This window comes from Lissotriton helveticus, chromosome 12 (genome assembly GCF_964261635.1).
Source record: "Lissotriton helveticus chromosome 12, aLisHel1.1, whole genome shotgun sequence".
Lineage (NCBI taxonomy): Eukaryota > Metazoa > Chordata > Amphibia > Caudata > Salamandridae > Lissotriton > Lissotriton helveticus.
Window position 1 is genome coordinate 556,184,091 of NC_136073.1, and position 23,253 is coordinate 556,207,343.

Below are 23,253 nucleotides of genomic sequence, written 5' to 3' on the forward strand. Positions count from 1 at the left end.
CTTAGAATATCAATATCAACGTACTGCCACTCATTGATGTGAGTGGCATCAGTAATTGCTAGGGAAGGAATGCCACAATGTATTTCACTCGTATAGATTGTAATGAGGGCTTGTAATAGTTCCCTTATGTATTGTCTCCAAATGTATAATGGTCTTCATGTTTTGTGCAGTGCGCGAATACCCTTCCCTCACTTATGGGCGAAGCAATCCCAGAATAAATCTAGCCCATAACAAAATAAAGCAGGCAAACAATTATTTACCTGTTTCCTCAAAGTTCTGATCTCGTGGATGATTCTGGTCATAAAAATAGTTTGCGCCTGGTAGGCAACCAGCGACCTCATTTTCCTAAAAAAACAGACAGAAAATAAGAATTCACTACAATATACTCATAACTACATATTAATACACAGACGTGAGCTGTCTTAAGGGCAAGCCAGTGGTGAGCTACATATTTTGGACTGCCCAGCCTTTTAGGAGGTCTCTTTGAAGCCTCACAGTTTTCATTTAATTTAGTTTCTTCCGTTTTATAGTGATAGTGAATATTACTGAATCTCAATGCAAGAAATACTTGACTAGGATTTATCATGTCATTCAATAAACAATGACCTGGACAGAAGATGGCTTTTTAGGTCTCGGCTAGCCGCGCGAAGCGCGTCTCCGCCGAGCCCCTTTTGTCGGCATGTGTGCTTCCCAGGAGACAGTCCTGGCCGCGCGCATCGCCTTGGAGGCGATTTGAAAGTGACACGCGCACGCGAACGAGCGCTGCGGCCAGGCGCTGTCTCCTGGGAAGCACACACGCATGCGCATACACACACAAGCGGCCACATACATACAGAGAGATACCCCTCCCACACACATACACACGCGCACGCACACAGACACACGAGTGCTGCCCCCCCACCCCCTCCTCGCACACAGACACACACGTGGGCGCCCCGCCCGTAACGCCTCAGCTAGAGACGCCTTCACGGGCCGGACATAGCCCCACCGGAGGAGAGCCGCCAGATTGCCCCAGGAGCCCCGCCTACGCCCGGACAACAGACAGCACCCCCGACGGCCCGCAGAGCCCCTCGGAGGCCCGCTCCAGCGCCGCATCTCTTCAACGCTGCCACGAGCCGGACCTACCTCCGGGCCTCTGCTGAGCCCTGCCGGTCCACAGCTGTTCCCCGCATTGTCCGCGGCATCCCGGACCCAGGTACTGTTTAGTGTGTGCTCGAGGGCGCCATCACGGACTCGAAGGTCCGCCCCTCATGAGATCTGTTTGCTGACTGTTAACCCCTTGCAGGGCACACACGGAGCTCAACACTTCGCCTCAGCAGGAAAAATGAACAGCACATTTTAGGAAGCATTTTTTAAAGTCTTGGTGTGCAGACTGCTAGCCATTCACGGATTTTAAATTCTGCTCTTCCTTATTCAGATCCTCTGTTCGTATTCAGAATCCAAAGGCTGCTAAACCAGTATTTGTATTTCAAGGGCAGCATATTTTTCCATAAAGATTTAAATAGACTCATTCGGACGACAGTCACGGAAAACGCAAAGGTCCTTTTAAAGTGTAACATTTATTTAAACTTTCCAACGCAAAGCTGTACAGGCAGAGCTGAAAACAAGAGCCGTGGGGGAGAGGAGCCCGTTTTTGGCACGTGCGCACAGGAGACATCGTTACAGCCCAATCTGTCCCTTATCGGTGGACAGCTGTGTCCATCCTACGCAGCACGTGAACACAGCGCGCGGTTCATACTCTTCAGTACACAACCACTCACAGGCAGTACTTTAGGTGGGCCGGTACTGAGTACCGATGCTTTTTATGTTGAGAAGGAGAGTACCTGCACTTCTCACGGGGATCGTAATACTTTTAATTAGAGAGTACCGGCACTTTTTCAATTTCAAGCACTGCTCACAGCTCCATTTATGCACCTGTCCCACAGGTGACACAGCGACATTAGCTGCGTCGTTTTTCAGGCTGTGTTCACTCACGTAGGTCACTCTTGGGAGACTTGCCTTTCGAGTATTCATCTGGGCAAATAAACTACTCTTCATACAGCGCTGTCCGCCCCGCGAAGTGGCTGGGACGCACAAGCAAAATGCAACATAAATGGCCATATAACACACTCCTTTCACTTATACATACAGCACACACACACACTCCTATCACTTACACACACTCACAGTCCACACACACACACACGCATACACTCTCCTATCATTTAGACATACAGCACACACACATTCACACAAAATAACCCACCCATTATGTTTTGGGAAACTGAAGGCAGTGCATTAAGCTGCAAGTGTGGCTTTGAAAAAAAGATGGCTGCTTGTCGATGGGAGGTACTAAGCCTTGTGGACTTGAACCTTTAGTAACACCAATACAGACTTAGCTAAAAATGTAATGCAACCCATTGTCATATACAATGCCAATAACTCAAACTTTAATGCTGCGAGACCTATTGCATTGCAAATGCTTGTTATAAAATGTGACTTGACCAAAGGATTGGCATGCGATAGCAAGAACATTCCAACATGTTGACAAAACTGCTATGCTGATATCAGACAATACAAAAAATAAAAATCGGGGGGACGAAAACACATATAGTGAATACAAAGAGGAATGAAGGAAAGAGCACAGGTATTCCACTGCTATTTATTGAATTCTGCAGAGTAAAGATTCATAATAAAACACTGCTAATTGATTACAATGTGAAATAGGGAATGTGGACCCATGCTCTGTACTCAAATACAGAGCATGTGTCAAATACAGAGATCACTAAACTTGAGTGGTAGCACAATGTCAGGACTGCAACGAAATACACATTTCTTTTTATATTACCGCACACATAGTTTAGAGGTTATTCTATGCTGCAAGAAAAAATACTTTGGCAATAATATTTCTGGTTGATGCATGATCTTTCTGCAGATTCCTCACCTTGGGAACAATCCTTCTAGGCTTCAAACTGGTCTGGAAAACCTTTCCCTGACAAGATCTCTGTTGTACTACAAGGTGGCTCTATGCTGCTCCAGCTGTGAATCCAGCCTGTCGACATCAGGGCATACTTGGCACCAAGCAGCAAGTTGGCGTCAGTCCTGATACTGTTCCATTCTCCAAGGAGGCATGCGGAGATGAGCGAAGAGAGAAACAACAGCGACAAATAGAGCACATATGTTGTGCATATCTTGAGATCTTATTAATCATAGCACTAACTCATTAGAGGAGGAGGGAGGGCACTGAGAAAACTGCGAGATTATGTATCCACCAGAAATAATTGTGTCTGAAGGTAACTTTTACTTATGATGGATACATCTTTCTGGTTATTCCTCACTTTGTGAATGAGTCGCATAGCAGTAGTGCTAGTAAACTAATGAAGTCATGCAACACAGCTCGACAGAAGAAACAGCAGTGCTTGGCTAAATCCTTCAAAGATGACCATAGAGCTCCCGGCAGATGCTTGTCTGGAGGGAGCCCTGGAGGCAGCCTTGGCTCTAATAGAATGGGCATGAATGCTCTCAATAGGATATTTCTTGGCATACCATTTCTTTTTTTTTGTGTTCAAATCATTTTTATTAGACAAGAAGAAAGCAAAGAAGAAAGCAAAGAAAAAGAAAGCAAATGTGAATCAATAATACAAGCAATCATGTCATTACATTGCTGAGGTCAAAGGAAAATAAATTAACACAGAGTTAGATCCAGAACCACACCTTCTTGACGGATAAACGAACAAATATGAGGGTGGTACTGATGCTTGGGATGACATTATACATAGTAAATGCATTATAAATGGTTGTGACAACCCAATTACAGTTTCGCAATACAATGATATAATACAGCATCACATTGATCTCAGTGTGGACTTGATTAACAGTTGGTTTTCCAAAACATATAATGTATAAACAACCGTCGTGCTCATGTATCTTATTTTTAAGATATAGCTTGTGCAACACAATGAAGATCAACAGATAAAATACAGGATCTTACTGATAATATATGGTAGTTTGCTGGTCTACTATAGAATAACAGCGTGCCATTTGTGACTCATCTCCGGATGGCTACTTGTCGGGCGTTTTTAGGCGCCTGGCAGTTAGTTAAAGGGCATACTACGGCGGGTCAAAGTAGAAGGATGATGCATCCAGTGAGGTCCAGAGTTTTTTGCTGGTAACTTGCCAAGGGGAAGAGTGTAGGGCAGGATTATCTATTCCTCTAATACAAGATAACCACTCCTTCCAAGCAGTGAAGGAGACCTCTGAGGCTGCCTTCCAGTGACAGAGGACAACCTTGCACGCCAGGGTGAGTAGCAGGTCAAGGAGTTGGCGATCGTGGTCTCTTAATACCAATGGATCAATGGCCCCCAGAATTAAGTAAATGAATTCCCTCGTCGATTTGATGCCGAATATGCGTTCAATATAGTCAAAAACGTTGGACCAGTATTTGTGTAACATAGGACAATGGACTAGCATGTGTGGCAGGTCACCATCAGCTAGGGAGCAGTTCCAACAAGTGGGGGTATCTCTTAGATTAAGTTTAAATAATTTTTGGGGGGTCCAGAACACTCTATTGATTATCATGTATTTGGTTTGCGAGAGGATTGGTGATACTTTGTGTGTGAGGGCTGAGGCATGGATCTTATCCCAGTTAATAGCTATTCCGGTATTGTTAGGTTCTGCTTCCCATTTAAGTTCGTCACGTCTCAGTGATTTGCTCAGTGTCGGCACGAGCAATCTGTAAACTTTGGATACAAAGTGACCAGAGGATTGTAGGTGAGGGAGCATCGATTTTAACCAAGGTGTCGAAAGTGTGAACGAGCGTGTGGACACAGTTGACTTTAGTTTCAGGAAGGCATAGAAGTCAATTGGTTGAAGGGAATGTTTAGATTGGATCGTTGAGAAGGGCAGCGGCATGTTGTGGTATATAAATAAATAATACCGGATCTATTTTTGAATGAATGAATGAATAACAGATAGCTCAATAAAATAAGAGTCAAGATTCGAGGTAGTAGGAGTTTCTGCAGGTTTATTACAACATAAGGACAGGATCAGGACAACCTGCATAGGAACAGAGGTGACAGGGCCCAGCAGGACAACTGGGGCCCAGCAGGGGAAAAGAGGCCCAGCAGCTGCTGGGGCTTGGTCTGGGATGAGCGCGCTAACTTTTAATAACAATACATCAACTTATATACATAGCGCAAACACATAGCATTACATTGCAGTAGGCGTAACAGTGGGTGGAGCAGAAGGCGTGACGCGTAGCAGTCGCGAGAGATAACAATGAAAAGAGGTGTAACTGGGCGTATGCATAGACATGTGGTGCATACGTAACAGAATATGTCATGAATGGGCGGAAACATAGGAGGGGGCTACCTAAGGAGCCAGGACCTCTAACCTAATGGTGCGCGAAAACTGGCAATGACGTGTTAGTAGAAGAAGCTGGGGGCTACGAACTCTGTGCTAGGAGCAGAGACTAGAGTCTGGAGGGTCGGAGCGACATGTACCTAAACCCTATCTGGTATCTGATGTTTAGGGAACATGTTGATATAAACTAGGAGTCATGAGGGGAAAAGCTAACTTGACTCTAAGACTGGACCATGCATTATTCTACATGTAGTGCGTGATGAAGAATATTAAATGACCATTAATACAGTATTTCTCTAACGTGGAGCCGAATAGGCTAGACAATGACGGAAACTATTGATGCAGTTCAGTAGCTTAGGAATGCAGAAGAGGAGGACTGAACTGATAGCTGGAACTATAACATACTTTTGGCAGACTCAGAGGCAGAACCAAGCTGCACCGGGCACTGCGAGGCAGGAAGTAAGTGAAGGGTCGAGGATACAGGTGGGGGCTGTATCGCTCCTCAGCGAGGCTTTCAGGAGACAGGAGCTGAATCTGATGTCCGGGCCCTTTTGAGGCCTGGAAACGGGGACTTTATAATGGAATAACGTGCACACTGGGAAACGTGGCAACATAACTTTACATAGGCCTGATATTCGTAGTATTCACGAGGACTGGAAAATGACATACCAGAGGTGGACACAACTATAATTGCGTCATTAATCGGACATGGGGAATAACATATGCATATTGGTCATGCACACATAACATATGATGGATGAGGCGTAGGGACACAGAACATGGCAAAATTTACTTTTCCACAATGTGCCGGTCGTAGAGATCCGATACCACATTTATTCCTTTGTCTGACCAATGCTTCCAAAAAGGGGACGAGCCATTGATCTTTATGAGTGGGTTACACCATAGGGATGAGGAAGCCGATTTCCTTACTTGCAGGCCAGATTTATGTGTTAGGTCTAGTCTGAGAAGAGCTCTTTTGGTGTTGAGCATGATGTACTTAGAGTGCGTGAGGTGTGACAGGTCCATGGTGAGTACTGCCGCTAGAGGGCCTTTGCCCATGATAGCCTTTTCTATATTGATCCACAACGGCGTGTATTCAGGCGCCTCATTGAACCAGGAGGCCCCTTGTTTACACAGAAAAGTGGTTTGATAGTTCCTGAAGTTGGGTAATCCTAACCCATCTTTATGTTTTGGGAGTTGTAATTTTTTCATAGAGATTCTGGGTTTTTTCCCTTTCCATAGGAAGTTACTAAATAATTTGTCTATTTTTTGTAGAAATTCCTCTGTAAAGGTCATAGGGAGCATGCTTGCCATATAATTGATGAAGGGGGTGACCATCATCTTTAATGTCTCCGCTCTACCCCACCATGACAAGAATTTCGGAGACCACCCCTCAAGGAGCTTGTGTACTTTCTTGAAGAGTATATCCTCGTTGATTTTTAGTGTCATGATTAGATCTTTCTCAAACTCCAGGCCAAGGTATTTGAAGCTCTTCGGTTGCCAGGTAAGCCCAGAGTCGCCTAGATTGTCTCTGTCACTCATGTTGTTTAGCATTTTCACCTCAGTTTTGTCCTTATTCAGGAAGTATCCTGACACACCAGAGAACTCCTCAATAGTGGAGAGTAGGGCAGGTATAGCTCGATCAGCCTGTTCGCTTAGGACTAAGACATCATCAGCATAAGCCGTGAGTTTGATGATGCAGTCATTAAATGGAATTCCCGGGATGTCAGCGTTCTCCCGAATCTGGTACAGGAAGGGTTCAATTGCCAGGAGCAATAGGGATGGGGACAAGGGGCATCCCTGTCTGGTCCCTTGTTCCAGTTTGAAAGGTGAGGAGAAAGCTCCACCGGCCCTCACTCTAGCAGTGGGACAGGCATATAGCGACATAACCAATTTAGTAAAGAGAGGACCTAACTCGAATTTATGTAGAACTGCTTCTAGGTATGCCCAATCTACCTTGTCAAACGCTTTTTCTGCGTCGAGTGTTATCGCAGCGGTGGGCGTGGAGAGAAGCTTAGCCTTTTCTATTACGTGCGCTAGGGTTCTGGTATTGTCACTTGACAATCTATTTTTCAGAAAACCGGCTTGTGAGGGGTGGATTAAGGATGGCAGTACTTTCTGGATACGTTTTGCAAGGATTGATGCCAAAAGCTTACAATACAAGTTTATTAACGAGATGGGTCTGTAGTTTTTGGGGAGTTTAGAGTCCTTCCCTTCGTTGGGTATCACAGCAATCACTGCCTCGGCCATCGTTCCCTTTACCTCTCCCGTAAGACTAATCTCGTGGAACACGTTCATAATTGGTTCCGTAAGTGTTTGTGTGAAACATTTATAAAATGTTGCCGTAAACCCGTCAGGGCCAGGGGCTTTCCCACTCTTAAGGGATTTAATCGCACCTACAACTTCTGCCTCAGATATCGGTTAGTTTAGGCACTCTTTTTCTGAGGGGGTAAGTGTTGGTAATCTCCCACTTTTCCTTTCTCCACATTTATATTCTTGGCGTACAGCTTCTCATAGAAATCTTTGAATAAATCGGCAATTTTATTGGGGTCCGAGTTGGGGATGCCTTTGTCATCTAGTAGGGAGTTGATCGTGTTCTTTTGAATTTTAAATTTTAGGTAGGCTGCTAGTCCTTTCCCTGCCTTATTAGATTCACAGATTTTAAAGCGTTTCTTTCTGTCTAACCAAACTCCGGCCCTTTCACTCACTAGTTTATTATAGGCATATTTTTGGTTGGTCAGTTCAGTCAGCGCTTTTGCACTTCTACTATTTAGATATTCGTGTTGGAGTATTGAGATGTCTTTTTCCAGTTTTAAAAGGGCGGCATTATGATTTTTGTTTATTGCAGATGATATCTGTATAATTAGTCCCTTTATGGTGGTCTTTAGAGCTTCCCATTGGATTAGGTCAGAGGTGTCATCCTTTTTATTAATTGTTAAGAAGTCTTTGAGGGCGCATTCTATAGTGTCTCTATGCTTCTCATCATTCAGAATGGCGTCATTGAGGCGCCACATTGACTGGCGGGTTAAAGGTTTAATATTTGATAAAGTAAGTGAGATGCAAGAGTGGTCAGAGACGAGTCTTGGTGCAATGTTCGTGTCCTCTATCCTGGCTGCAGCGTTCCTAGTTATGAATATGTAATCAATTCTCGAGAACGAGTCATGAGGTGGGGAGTAGAAAGAATAGTCTCTACCGTCGGGGTTTTGTATACGCCATGTGTCTATCATGTGAAATCTACTACATAGCTTAGTGAATTCCTTCTGGGCTTTGCCTGGTGGGAAGGTGCACTTAGAGTCCCTATCTAGGGCGGGGTCAAACGGAAGGTTGAAGTCACCTGCTAGTATATGAACCGATGAGTCCGGAATAGTGTCAATCTGTTTTGCGAGTTCTAACCAGAAGGAGGGTTCATGTGTGTTGGGGGCGTAGACCTTTGTAATGTAGAATTCAGTGTCGTCTTTGATTAATTTCACCGAGATCCATCTACCTTTCGCGTCCGCTGAGGAGGAAACCACTTTCACATTGGCCCTCCTAGCTAATAATATCGCTACCCCGTTTTTCTTAGACACAGCTCCGGAGCCTACCACTTCAGTAAAGAATTTATTACGTAGGGTATGAAGGTGTTTTGCCTCTAGCTTCGTTTCTTGTAGTAGGGCTATGTCTCCTTGTTGTCTACGGAGATAATCAAGTACTTTTTGTTGTTTAACCGGTTGGTTCAAACCCTTCACATTCAGCGAGAGTAATTTAAGGTTATTTATGGTTGTCGTCCCTATGGGAGTGTCTAAAGTAGGAGCCATCATCTGTCGCGTGTGTGACATCCTAACTTACTGCTATTAGCTATATTAGTATTAGAGATTGCACGTGGGCCTGGACATAGATGGTGCAGCATTACGTAGGGCATAATATTAGTGTAAGTAAGAGCCGCATTGGTCTCAAGAAGCATATTCGGTTGCAAGATAGTAGGCAAATTAGAGAAAACAAAGCAAAACAACATACAAACGGCAAAAACAATTCCCCCCTCACCCCTTCCATCCTCCCTCCACCCACCACCCTTTCCTACATCCCTCCCCTCCCACCCTAATAGTAGAAAAAGAACATGGCGACTCGGGAACGACCGCGAGGCCGCCTCCAAGCAGCTTACTCAGAAATATTGATCATAAGAGCTGCAAAACATACCTCAGATTGGAGGTGTAACAATCACGTAGGTAACTAGATATAACAATAGTGGTGCAATGGTGAACCCAGCCGAGGTCACCAAAATGACTGTAGCAGTGGGAATGAGGTTCGTCAGTAATAACTGACGACTACAAACAAAGTTATATCATATTATGCAAGTAACAGAGCATAAGGACACTAGCATATTAATCCCAACTGTAATTTCTGAAATACGTTTCAGATGAACTATACTGTTACATTCGGATCATGAAAAGAACCATTAACATTGCATCCAATTGGATCATAGAACAGGTAGCAAAGTGGGTAAACCACAAATAAACAAGTAGAGCCGTACAACCAGACAACCATTTCAAGTCAACCTATCTAACAAGTTAAAGGTCACAAGGTGGAGCAGGTCCAATAAGTAGTAATAGTAACCATGAGATTCGAGCATGTAAAGCACAGTTTAGAGCGAAGACACTCAAGCTCAACAAGACAGAGATCATGGGACTATTATTATAGGATAATCAAAGCTCATCCTAAGCCTGATGTAGAAGCGTTCATCTGATCTGAAGGGGAAACTTCCATATTGCCGTCCCCCTGGTTGAATAGCAGGTGTCGTAGTTTTTGTGGTTCAGAGAACACATGGGTTACACCCTGTATTGTTACTTTGAACTTGGTCGGTCCAATAAAACCATACATGTGTCCAAGTGACTTCAGTTGTGGTCTCATTGCAAGGAAAGCCTTCCTAATGTCCATAGTTTCTTTGCTAAAATCCTGCGAGATGAAAATTTTATGTCCTTTCCATAGAACATGGTTATTTTTACGGACGAAGGTAAGTATCTGCTCTGTATGTTGATATCTTAGCGGCTTGCACACTATCGCTCTCGGGCCTTTCTGATCTCTGGTGATTCGCCCCGGTACCCTATGTGCCCTATCGAACTCTAGTGGCTGAGTGAAAGTTAGGTTTGCGGCCTGTGTAAACCACTGTTCAAGGAAGGTTATGCACGATCCTAGGGATTCCTCCGCTTTTTCTGGTATTCCAAAAATTCTCAGATTCCCTCTCCTATTTCTATCTTCCAATTCCGCAACTTTCCTCACAAGATGATCCGAGCACAGGGTGAGTTTCTTGATGGCTCCACAGGTTGTATTTTCGGAGTCTTCCAGTTTGCTTATTCTATTCTCGGATTCCATCAGCCTCGAATTAATGTCCTTGATGTCTTGTCGAACTGCAACAACTTCTTCTTTGGTGGATTTGGCTAGGTCTCTAACTTCTTCCAGTCTGCTCAAGATAGTCTCCATTGCTTCGGCTATTTCTTTTTTCCCCTTGACTGGTGTCGGTGGGTCAGACTTCAGGCGCTTGGAAGTTTTCCCATTGTCTTTGTCTCCCATTCTGAAGCTGGTTGGTGGGAGTTGCCAGTGCCTTTATATTTACTGGTTGGTCAGGTCTGGAAGTACTGCAGTAGGAGCCCTCGTCTGCGTGCAGCGCAGAGTATTATCTACAGATGAACGCTTGTTTCCTTGTTTCCTTGGGGTTCACAAAGCTCACAACGCTGCAATTGGGTCGTGGTGCGTCAGTGTCGGATAGCGCATAAATTGACTGAGCTCCTTTAAGTGAAGTTCATAGTGAAGATCATAGCGCGCAATTATGTCTTTATGTCTAGTGGGGAATCGTGGATAGTGATTTGCGCTATGTTTACGAGAAGGTTATGTGTACAATACAGTCATTCACGATACATATCCCCACACGGAGGAACAGCAGTAGGAGCCGCCATTTTGAGCATCTCATGTTGCGTCTTTTGCTTGCAGGCTACTGTTGAAAGCCTTATCAGAATTGCATACAGGGGCAGAAATATACAATGATCTCAGGTCTCCAGTGCTCTTGTGGCCAATCTAGATCCCACGCCGAGGGTAACTCGCTGGTGATGCAGTGGCAGACAGCGCACAACGTGTATTGACTTGATATTCACTCGTTTTCGTCATTTCATTGAAGTCAGCGCTACGCTTAGTGCAGAGCGTGTGCACACGATAGGAAGCATAGGGAGCATAAACTGCGTGCAAAATGTCATGTAAGCCTGCTATTAGTAGCGCGGATCATAATAGCGGGGGCACAAGGTATTCTATGCGTGTACTCCAAGGCGCTGGTAAACCACCATTTTAAACGGCAATTTTCGTGCCGTTTTCGTCTTACATTTGTCAATAATACCTCTTCTATGATCGCGATGTACTCACGACCCAGCCGCTGAAGTATACTCTCCTGGGGTCATCGCCGCTTTAACAGCATTGCTCGCACAGTGGTAGGGCAAGGCAGTTGCTCCGGGAGGCCTCGTGGGTGTAGGCGGGTCCGGGCTCCGATCCGCTCCGCAGCGTCCGGCAGCCAGGACAAAGGTTGTTTTTCTCCGCTTCCCGGGCTCGGATTCGACTCAAAGTTTCAGAGTCACCGGGGATGAAGCTCCGACATCACAATCCTCTTTTGGGTCAGGAGAGGCAGTCAAATTACAGCCTTTTGGATACGAAGGGACGTTGCTGCCTGGAGGAGGACAGAATTACGCCGCCATTTTCACCGGCGTCCAAGCCACGCCGGCATACCATTTCTTGATACATAGGATGACCCAATGCGAAATGTTATGTTTAGTCACTGCTTTGCTCTTCGCTCCAGGAAAGCCCACGAAGATCTGCTCTGTCCCTTTGAGTGCAGTTGATGCATTAAGACACCACATGACTGGGGTCCAGTCTTTGCTGTAGATCCTTTTCCTTTTGTTGGCTGTTGAGGAGGGCAGAAACATGGAAAGGTCCCAGAGGGAGTCCTATGAAATGTGGAAACCACTGTAGTTGGGAAATATTGGGAGGTGCGAAAGACTAATTTGTATGGGTAGAAAACTATGGAGGGCAGACAAACTGAATGGGCCTGAAGTTCTCCAACCCTATTTGCTGAAGGTATTGCCATCAACATAACTGTCTTCGGTGTAAGGAATCAAACTAGCATCTGTGTATCAGATCAAGCCATGTAGCTGATATAACACAGAGGGAGTTACCCTGTTCCCTGGGGCACTGTTTGTTGAACTGGCTCCCACACACCGTCAAAACTAAGGTCACAAGTATGTTCAACGATCTGGCCCTTCTATTAGCAAAGAGGGAAATTACTCGGAATTGGAAAGCTGCCAGCAGATCTAGGGTGAGTGCTTGGCACAGAGAGCTTAAGCGGTAGCCAGAGTGTGAGTGGGGCGTTGATCCAGGAGGTGAGGAGGGGTCGTTGCTCCCTGAATGTGGCCAGGGCCTGGGAGGCGTTGGTGGATTGTAAGAGGGACCCAGATCCTGGGTCACCAGTAGCATCCCCCAAACGTTCAGTTGAACAGACCGTGCTCGGACCTAACTGAAAGGCATGGCTTGCCACTACTTCTGCATGGAATCAGAGCTCTGGCCTACGCTGCATGATGCAGATGGTTGCTAGCATATGTTTGGCAGAAGGAGACTATCCTGCTGTGTAAGACTTGACATGCATACTTTGTGGCATGACCCGGGAAGGAGGTAGGGATTGTTTGGGGAGAGCAGTTGAGAGTTCGATGATTAATTGATCTGATTCCAATGGTATACAATGTTATGATAAGCTATGCCAATTGCCACTGTTGAGCAAACCAAATAAAATCTGTTTAAAAAAACAAAAAACGTTCATCAGCTCAAATGTGTAAGCTATAAAGAAAGTCAAATTAAGACTCAAACTCGAGTATTGAACAATCCATCGAGTGGCAGGAGACAAGTTCAAACAAATCTTTTACAAAATGTGCTACTAATGGCATTTAAACAGGAACCCTGATAAAGCCACCTGAAGGCTGATAGGGCTGCTAGATATCCTTTAACTGTAGTCACTGCCAGACCCTGCCTTTTCAAGGGACAATGCAAACCATAAGACATTGGAAAGGTGATATTTAAAAGGGCTGTGGCCTTCTGATTAGCACCACTAAATTATATTGTTCTAGCTTCTTGACTGCTAAAATGACATTGCGTTATGAAGATGAAAGGACTTTAGCTGATCCAGATGAACAGAGTAGAAGATATGCTCCAGACCTGTTAGGCTACGGTACCACCGAAGGGGTCTCATCCACCGTCTGACGTGTGGCACCAATATGCACATCCCCATGAGGCCCAGCAGATGTGAGACCTACAGAACAGGAATCTAAGTCAGAAACCTTAAAATCAGCATTTGAACATCCATAAACCTTTGAGGGGGAAAATCCTTCATTCCAACTATGTCCAGAATGATCCTGGTGAATGTTAGCCTCTACATAGGAGAGTTTTGGGCATTGATGGTAAAGCCCAAATTGTGAGGAAAAGTCATTACTATGCACTGAAGATGTTCCCTGGCAAGTGCAGGTTACTCTGCTTTCACTATCCAGTTATTCAAGAACAGAAATAAATGGACTCCTGACTAAATATGCTGGGAGTGGTCATTTGTTTTAAAGTTAGAACCATATACAGATAGAGCTGGAGTACCACTGTGCCCCTCCGGTAATGCCAGTTGGGCAGGAAGAGTTTGGACAATGGAAATAGGCCTCTTGGAGGTCCAAGGACTCCACAAATCTTCAGCATTCAGGGCCAGTAGGACATGGCTAAGAGACTGCATCCTGATCTTGTCCTGTCAGATGAACAAGTTCAGCAGGTGGGAATCCGGAATGGCTCTAAGGTCCCAATCTTTCTTGCGATGCAAGAAGTAAAGGAGCAGAATCCTGTCCACCTTTTTTCCAGATGCACCATCTCTGTGTCTTCTTTATTCAACAGTACAATGATTTCTTCCACGAAGATTGAGGAATGCACTGTCAATGCATACTGGTGGGAAAAAGGTGGTCTGGAGGGGGATCAGACGGGCTACCATAGTCCTTTGTAAATTGTCTGGATGACCCATTGATTCACTATGACCTCTTCCAATTGGTGGAAAAATGTGAGGCCCTCATCACCATTGGATGATAATGATGACTTAAAGAGGGAATCAGAGAGGTTTTGAGGCATCAGAGAATGGTGGGGACTGAATCTTCTGCTGATAGCATTGCTTTGATCCACCCCTGGCCCAAAAGGAGTGGTACAGTTGTTGGGATGTCTCTGGCAGTTAAGAAGGTTGCCTCAACTAGGCATGGACTATATTTGGGTAGTCTCAAAGGCCCTCCTACACACCAGACAATTGCGGATGGTAGGATGTATGGTATCCTTTTTGTCACTAATATTGTTTTGCAGTAGTGTATTTGAGTGGTCCTGACGAAAGCCTTTGGATTGAAATACTCCTTTTTAGGCTGAAACATGTAGACCCCCTTATGTATATATTTGCTTCCAACTATCAACAGTTATTATTTCAAACTGTTTGCACCTGCTTTTAACTATTGACACCACAATGTTCCCTGAATAAAGTTTCTCTCGACATTATGGTAGCCAATTTTAGATTCACCTTCTTCTGATTTGTTGCACATTGTTTTTCACTGCAAAACCAAAAAACTCACCACTTTACACACATGTCTTTGGCTTGATCCATCACTGGAAGATTTGGATTAAGGTGACACACGTTCATGACTAGTGGGTCACCTATATCTGGACCATCTTCCTTCTCAAATCCCAGATGATGATGCTCTGCCATTGGGTGGGCTGATGGGATTCATTTCATTTTTGCCTGCGAACGTCACCAGACTGACCATAGACATTTCCTACTCTTTTCACATATTTATGTATTAATAGACCAGTTGTATTTTTTCTGTTGTGTTAGTCTCAAAGGCCCACATGTATCAAAATTGGAAATTGCAATTACCTAATTGCGATTTTCTGAGAATCGCAAATAGAAAATCGCAATTTCCAATGTATGAAACTCCACGAGTTTCATATACCGATTCCTAGTGGGTCGCAAACCGACCTACCTCAATAATAATAATGAGGTAGAACGCAATTTGCGAGCCCTAGGAATAGCAAAAATCACAGAGATGGCAGCCTGCTGAGGTCTGCAGGCCACCATGTGTGTGATTGCTTTAAAATAAAGCAATCCTTTTTTTTGTACAGAAGCCCGTTTTCCTAAAGGGAACATGGGATGCTTTACAAAAAGAAAATTGAAAAGTTTTCCTTTCATTGTTTAGAGCAGGCAGTTGTCCGTGGGACCACTGCCTGCTCTTAAAAAATGTTTTTACAAACATTCACAAAAGGGAAGGGGTCCCTTGGGGACCCGTTCCCATTTGAGAATGGCCTCTCACCTACTTGAAGTAGGTGGTAAAATGTGAATGCTTTGTGACCGCATTTCGGTCACAAAACATTTATACATACAAACACGATTCAGTGTTAAGAAGGGACACACCCCTTCCTAATTCCAAATGCAAAACCCAATTTGCAATTCAGGAACAAGTTACTGAATCGCAATTAGGGTTTGATACATGTGAAATGCCTTTTTTGCGTCGCAAACGGGCCGATTTTACAAATCGGCCAGTTTGCAAACTCAAAAATGGCTTCATGCATGTGGCCCAAAATGAACTCAACTGTTAGTGGAATTGTCTTGCTGGTGAGGCTAGGCCCAGTGCCTGAGTAGTAGTTCTGATACTTTTGAAGCATTCCAGAAAAAGGTTTGCCTTCGCTCCTTTAAAAAAAAAAAAAAAATGTTTTTTTCCCCCTTTTATGCAAGGAATGTGCAGTTACAAAAACAAAAACACCATACACATGGAGCAACAAAGCAAAGACAAAAGAAGAAAGATCAAAAAGACATTTGGAACAATTGGAACAAACAAAATTAATACAAAACGATAAAAAGATGAGCTAAAGCAAGCAATTTCGCATCATAAGACGGAGTAATAAATAGCAATACTCAATAGCTTTTTGACCATATAACAGCCCATAATTACACTTAAATCCAATCAGTTATCGCAGACCAGATCTTGGCTCCCATTGCGCTCTTCCTTCTCCCCTCAGTCTTATATATTGCTAATTCTAATTTATACATAGCTAAAAGTCTTGAGCGCCAGAACGAAAATGTTGGTGGGTCAGGGCTAATCCAGTAATACAGGCCCGTGCCACTGCCATACAAATAAACAAAAAAGATATCATGGCACTTGATCTAGTCTGTACAGAGATATCCGCACTAACCCCTATCAGAACCAATTCCCCTGTTTTATACACAGGGGATCCCATTATAATCCCTAAAAATCTCTAAATTTCATGAAACAACTCAACTAATTGAGGACACAAAAAAACATGTGAACTGCATCTGCTGCATATAGACCGCATCTGTTACACTTAGTCCCGGTGCATGTCCCCCATTTTGAGATCTTACTTGGGGTATAATACCTATCATATATGGCCATATAATGCTGAGTACGCATCCTCCCAGTCATCAAAACTTGATTCGCGAGCCATAAGGATTCCTGAATGTTAACATCCTCTTGCCCCAATTTCATTACCCATTTTCCTTGACATATATCTGTATCATCTGGAAATGTCTCCATTAGTTGTGCATAAAACTGACCAATAGATGTTTTTTTCTTCATTCTTTCAATAAGCGGGATCCTAACAAGTTGCCGTTCAACTCCAGGCCCTAACTTATTAAAATAGCTACGAATTTGAAGAAATTTTAAAAATTCATGTTTAGTCAAAGCAAATATCACCTGTAAATCTGTAAATGTTACATCTGCCCGTCTTCACACAAATCCCCTAAACAATTAATCCCTTTTGAGCTCCATCTTTTGGACACTTGATCCGGAAAAATTATTGTGAGAAGCCCAGGAGCAGAAAATGGAGTATATGCATTCAACTTAGAGACACCTAATTGCCGCTTGACCTGCTTCCAAACAGAATAGGCTGCCTTTAGTACTTTAAACTTAGTTTTCTTAAAATAACTTGGTTCAATTACTTTAACAAGGCATTCTCTAGCCTCGTCACCCAGCCCGAGTTCATAAATTGATGGTCTATGGCAGGGCAAGATTTTAGCCCTATCCCCAACTACCAGGGGACTGGTAAATTGCATAACGGCTGCCCAATAATACAGCATAAAGTATGGCATTGGCATTGATTTAACTTGTTAAAAAAAAAATCAATATATAAGGTAAATAATAAAGGTGAACAAGGGCATCCTTGCCGTGTACCTCGACCAATCGTAAACCGGCCCGACTCTTGACCAGAAATTCGAATGCTGGCTTCTGGAGTCATATATAATGTCTTAAGTGCTTGCCGGATCATAGACCCAAATCCCTTCAGTCTTAAAACCTCCCACATATTCGGCAAGGAAACCCTGTTGAATGCCTTCTCGGCATCCAACAGGATTAGCCCCATTGTGGTATTGGTTGCTTGTGCCCAATCCAAAAAAGATCTCACAAGCCTCACATGGTCTGCTGTATCCCTGCCAGGAATAAACCCATGTTGGAAATTTGAGACAGCGCAGAGATGACACCAGCTAGGCGCCTAGCAATAATAGATTTTACTGTCAGAGTTGATTTATGAAATCGGTCTATATGACGAAGGCAGTAGATCAGGCTTATGCCAGGACACTGGTGCAATCCCCTTTTGCGCGGCCAGAAATAGGGTCATAAATTCCGCTTTCAAGACATGCCGAAAGGTCCTATAAAATTCAAGAGGGATACCCTCAGGTCCCACCGCCTTGCCGACAGCCAATGATATTATTGCTGCCTCTACTTCCTCCCAGGTAATATCTACATCTAATTCTTCCATTTGGTCCTGTGTCAGTTTTTGAATTTCGATATCAGCACAAAATTCCTCCAATTTTCCTTCAACATTAATAATGTCATCCTCAGTATACAGCTGATGATAGAATTTACCAAACACCTCCAGCCCTATCCCGAATCTGCCCCAAATCATCCTGAATCCTAATTATCCTATTGGCAACCTCTTTCTGATGTAATCTTTTGGCCAATATCCGGCCGGAATTTTCACCAACTTCATACACTTCAGCCCTATATACTGCAATTTTAGCAGCTAATTTTGTGGCAAAATTCTGATATAGCCTCATTTTTGGACGGCTATATCCTTTAAAATTTTTTCAATATCTTGACAATTAATAATTGCCCCCATAAATTCCTTCTCTAAAAGCCGTAATTTATTCATCTCGTCCTGCACTTCACCCCTCGATTTTCGCTGTTTATTGATAGAATAACTTAATGTTTCTCAGCGGACCCTCGCCTTGAATGCATCCCAAACTACAGGATCGGATGTAGAGCCCCGATTGTTGTAAAAAAAATTCATAAATCCATTTACACATCTGTTCACAATATAAAGGATCAACCAATAATTTACGTTCGAAGGTCCAAGCTCTTGAAGACGATCTGCACCTGACATCTAGTTCTAACACAATAGGGTTATGATCTGATCTTATCTTGGGCTTAATATCAATCCTGGCCTTCCTTATTTGCTCTGCTGTTATAAAAAAATAATCCAAACGCAGAAATTTTCTGTGAGGTGCAGAATAAAAGGTATCCTCCAGAGCTCCCTTACCGTTCGCCCACCATACATCCACCAACCCAAATTCTTTAACAATCCCTCTAGTGGCTTTGAAGACCTTTTTTTTCTTCTCAACATAAGGATACTCACTTGTTAAATCAAAGCCGGCTGCCAAATGGAGATTGAAATCCCCACAAAGGATCAGTGCAACTAACTCAATGCTCAAGACGTTTAACATATCTGGATCGTCCAGATTGGGACCATATATTGAGCAGATCGTCATTGGAACACGCTCTATCCATAATTCAATAATAACCAGCGCCCGCAAAAATCCGACTTAACATGTTTGCACTCCCCCCACCCAAATCTTTTCAAGATTGCTACCCCTCTCGTTGTTGAACCTTGGCGGGTACAACCCAAAAGCTCCATGCCCAAATCCTTCAACCATCTCCTGTTGTTCCATGCAATATGAGTCTCCTGTACACAAAGCAGATCCACCTGCATTGAGTTAAGAATCTGGCCCTTGACCCCTCTTTTTTTTATCGTTCAGGCCACAAATATTCCATGAACACACAGAAAACGTGCCCATCATTATAAAAAATGTGTTTAAGCATACCTCGCTTGCTTTGTTCAAACCCTAGACTGAATTCCAATAATTAAAAAAACATGATTTTGAATTATTTATTCACCATACCCTTGCTGCTGCACCCATACCATAGCCATTCTGTACTATTTCATGCCCCCCCACCCCACCACCCTTACCACCCCAAGAGCTCCCCCCCTCCCACACCCCCACCCAAACGAGGCATAAGGACTGAATAGTCCCTATTGGTGATGGAGAGAAAGGAATGGGTACACTCCACTGACACCCCTACCACCTAGCATAAAAGAGAGAACAGAAAAAAGTGAGAAAAAAGTGCACAGACTAACTATACCACAGCGTACCCTCTATATTGTACTGGTGCTGGTGCATATGCCACCTCTGCTGGACTGTGGCCTGACAAAAATCTGATTGTACAAAACATTTGCAGCCCTTACCACCTCTCTTACGATCCGTCCTTGCTAAATCATATAACAACTCCCGGAGCAGAAAATTATTCAAGCAAATCAGTATAGCCCTAGGTTTACTGTCTGCCCCCCTTGTGCCATCCCGCACATGAAAGGGGAATCTATGTACTCTCTGCAACTCCGTTTCCCACTTCCATTGAGTCAATTCAGCGAAGGCTTCTGAAAATAAGTCAATGACAAATTGTCTAATAGCTTTGCCTTCTTTTCCCTCCGGAACTCCAAGTACTCGTAGATTGTTCCTTCTAGAGTGGTTCTCTATGTCAATGAGCTTCAAATTAATATCATCCCTCAAAAAATGTAAAGAGGTCACATCCGCTTTCTGCTGCACAATCTCATCCTCGATTATAGAAATTCTTGCCTCTGCTTCCCCAATCCTAGCAGACATCTCTGTACAAGTCTTAATGACACGACGCACCATCTTCTGAAGTTAGCGGACTGCGCCCTGTGTGCGTAATCCCTCTGCTTTGGTCTCCTCTCGATGTATCATTATGGCTTGATAGATAGTAGACAAGGTGACCTCCTTCTCTGACAAGACACCCGCATTATTGGTCTCTCTATTTGCTCCAATGCAGTCAGCTGGGCCATCATTCACCTCCCCAAGTTGTGGTGAAAATGAATAACCCCACACTAGTGGCCCAGCATTATCGGGTCCTTCCTTAGACACTGATTTGGAGACTTCCCTTGCCTTCCTCACCGTCCCTTTATCAGCAGAGGCTTCCAGGCTGATTTCATCATCGTCCTGCAGAGCCGAGCTAGTCAGACTTCCATCGTCTGCCCAATCTCCTCCGACACTTACATTCTCCGTGGAATTTGATGGCTCTGACATCAAATAGAATTTTCCACCTGAGTCCCCAGAGTCTACATCTTTTACCACGTTATCCATACTAGCACCATTCTCTTGTTGTTCTTTTCTAGGATTCTCACCAGCCATCGTCAAGGGGAAAATCCCTTGAAAATTAACTACAGCCCCCGGTGTCTGCTGAGAAAGAGCCGCCATTTCTGACCTTTTCACCATATCCATTTCCATATTGTAATTAAGATTCCCACCTGGAGATCTTTCATTTGGGTCGGCATTTATTCCAAATCCTTCTGTGCTGTATCCTAAATCTGGCACAGACCTGGTCTCTGCATTCGCTGTTAACCCCGTTACCCCTTGCTGTGTTGACAAGATCGGTAAATTCTGACTTATACTGAGCACAGATCTGTCCATTGATATTGCCGGTACATTTGCTACTTTGTCAATAGATGGTGAAGTTGGCACCCCTCCCGGTGCAACAGTATCGGGGTTCTTACCTTTTGTTTGCGGCTTCTTAAAGATCGCGGGAACTTTTAAATTCGCAGCAGTGCCATCTCCGATCCTGGTGGCCGCCGAAGGAGAGGTAACATTTTCAATGTGATCTAGCAAGTTGATCAATGACCAAAGTAATTTTCACCAAATCTCATAAGGCACAACCTTTAGGCCAAGAAAACAGGTAGCATTATGGAGGGTAAAGCTACCACAAGCAAATGCTTTTTGGCCCAATGAGCTAAATTTTTCTCTATCGGGAGGAATTGTGAAGAATGCATTTTGGTTTTACTTTAAGGGGGAAGTTTGAACAACCCGATTTTCTCAGTATAGGTGAGCTGAGAAAAGGTGGCATTCATCCAGAGCAGGCCTAGGATGTCTGGTTATCTGACTATGGAGAGCCGGGATGGAAAAAGAGTTTTCTCATGCAGCTTATAACGGACTGCAAAAGTCCTCATTTAATCGAGTCAAAGGCTCCACCTTAGGAAGGAGGTTTGCAAGATCTTAGTTAAAATTTTAAACTTCACCTCTGCTGTGGGCAAAGTCAATTCCAAGGCCTCATCTGCATTGAATTCCACAGTTATATATGAGAATAGTTCCACCCAGGACGGTCCATAAGGGTATAGGATTTACCCTTCTGGTGAAGACTACTTGTATTTTCTAAATCCAGATATAAACTAGCATCCGTATTCCAGAGGGGAGGGAGATTATAATCCTTCGAATCATGATCTTCTGTCCAGGCCTATTATTTATTTATTTATTTATTTATTCTAAGAATTTATAAAGCGCGACTGTCACCATTGCAGGCATCCTGGCGCTGACAGAAAACAGAGGGGGGAAGCGCAAAGCAGGGACAGATGTCATTATCAGCCTTTGCGAGGGCCAAAGTCGGATCAGGAAAATTCCTCCATCTGAACGAATCTCTGAGGCCTACAAAGATGGTTGGTTCCTTGGAAGTTGTCTGCACTGAAGGAGGCTTTGATCGAAAGGAAACTACACTGTGGCAGACTTCAACTTCTTTTTCTAGAGGCTCCAGAAACAAAGACTGTGCAGGAAGGTATTGAGAGGTGTCAGGGTTAGACCTTTGAGATTTGCAAAGCCTGCAGGAATGTATTCCCATATGGTATGTGGCCAGAGAGTACTGGTGTTCCAGCAAAGCCCGATGGAAGGTCAAGGCCTGAGTGGGGTTGCCCGAAGGACATGGATCCCCAAACCTTTGGATCTTATCCGACAAAAATAAGATTCCAGCATCAGTAAACAGCATCGAGATGTCTCATTCTTATGGCACATTTTTTATGAGAAGATGTGTTAGGAGAAAGTTTCCTAACAGGAGACTGACTTGGATTTGTGAGAGATCGCTTTGGCATCTCCCAGTGGGCTCTGGCCAAAAAACACAGGCCCTCACTCCTTGATTCTGTTTGGTTGCATGCAGGCACAGAAATCACAGGTCACAGAGTTTTGTTCAAATCCCAGACACCACATGGTTAGAACATCTTCTTGCGGCACATGCAACAGGAAATCCTGCAACTTTTAGAGGAGACATCTAACCAAGTCACTGTCAAAATGTTGAGGAATTTCAAATGTGAGATACTGCGAGAGAGCTCTGGCTATCTATCAAATACGAGAGAAAAACAGGAATGGACGCCAGCATGCTGGTTGGAGCTTAATATGCCCTGTTGTTGTCATGGCCTGGGGTCAAGTTGCAGCTGAAGTCCCATGGTGCCTCCTGTACGTGCTGGAGATCATATGCTGCTGTGGAAAGGTTTGATTTTCCAGATCACTCTAAAGCCTGGAAGGATAATTCACAAGGTGAGGAATCTGTGGGAAGATGAATCCATCGGAAAATATTATTGACAGTGTCAAAGGATTTCACATGGATGATGTCAGGCTTTAAATGGCTGCAAATGTTTTTTGAGATGGAATGAATGTCTAAGATTGGGATATTATCGCTAAACAAGATTAATACAGGATTAATAAAGTATAATGCACTTCAAGGGCTACTT

General features: G+C 43.9%; 1 protein-coding gene across 3 annotated transcripts in view; it reads right to left on the reverse strand.

The window, feature by feature from the left end:
• Positions 1-23,253, reverse strand: part of LOC144798761 (uncharacterized) — a 1,691,129-nt gene that overhangs the window by 296,466 nt on the left and 1,371,410 nt on the right. For all 3 annotated transcript variants that reach the window (XM_078669781.1, XM_078669783.1, XM_078669782.1), the window contains one exon: positions 261-345. In XM_078669781.1, coding sequence (XP_078525907.1) covers positions 261-345 — 85 coding nt within the window. The remainder of the gene's footprint in view (positions 1-260; positions 346-23,253) is intronic.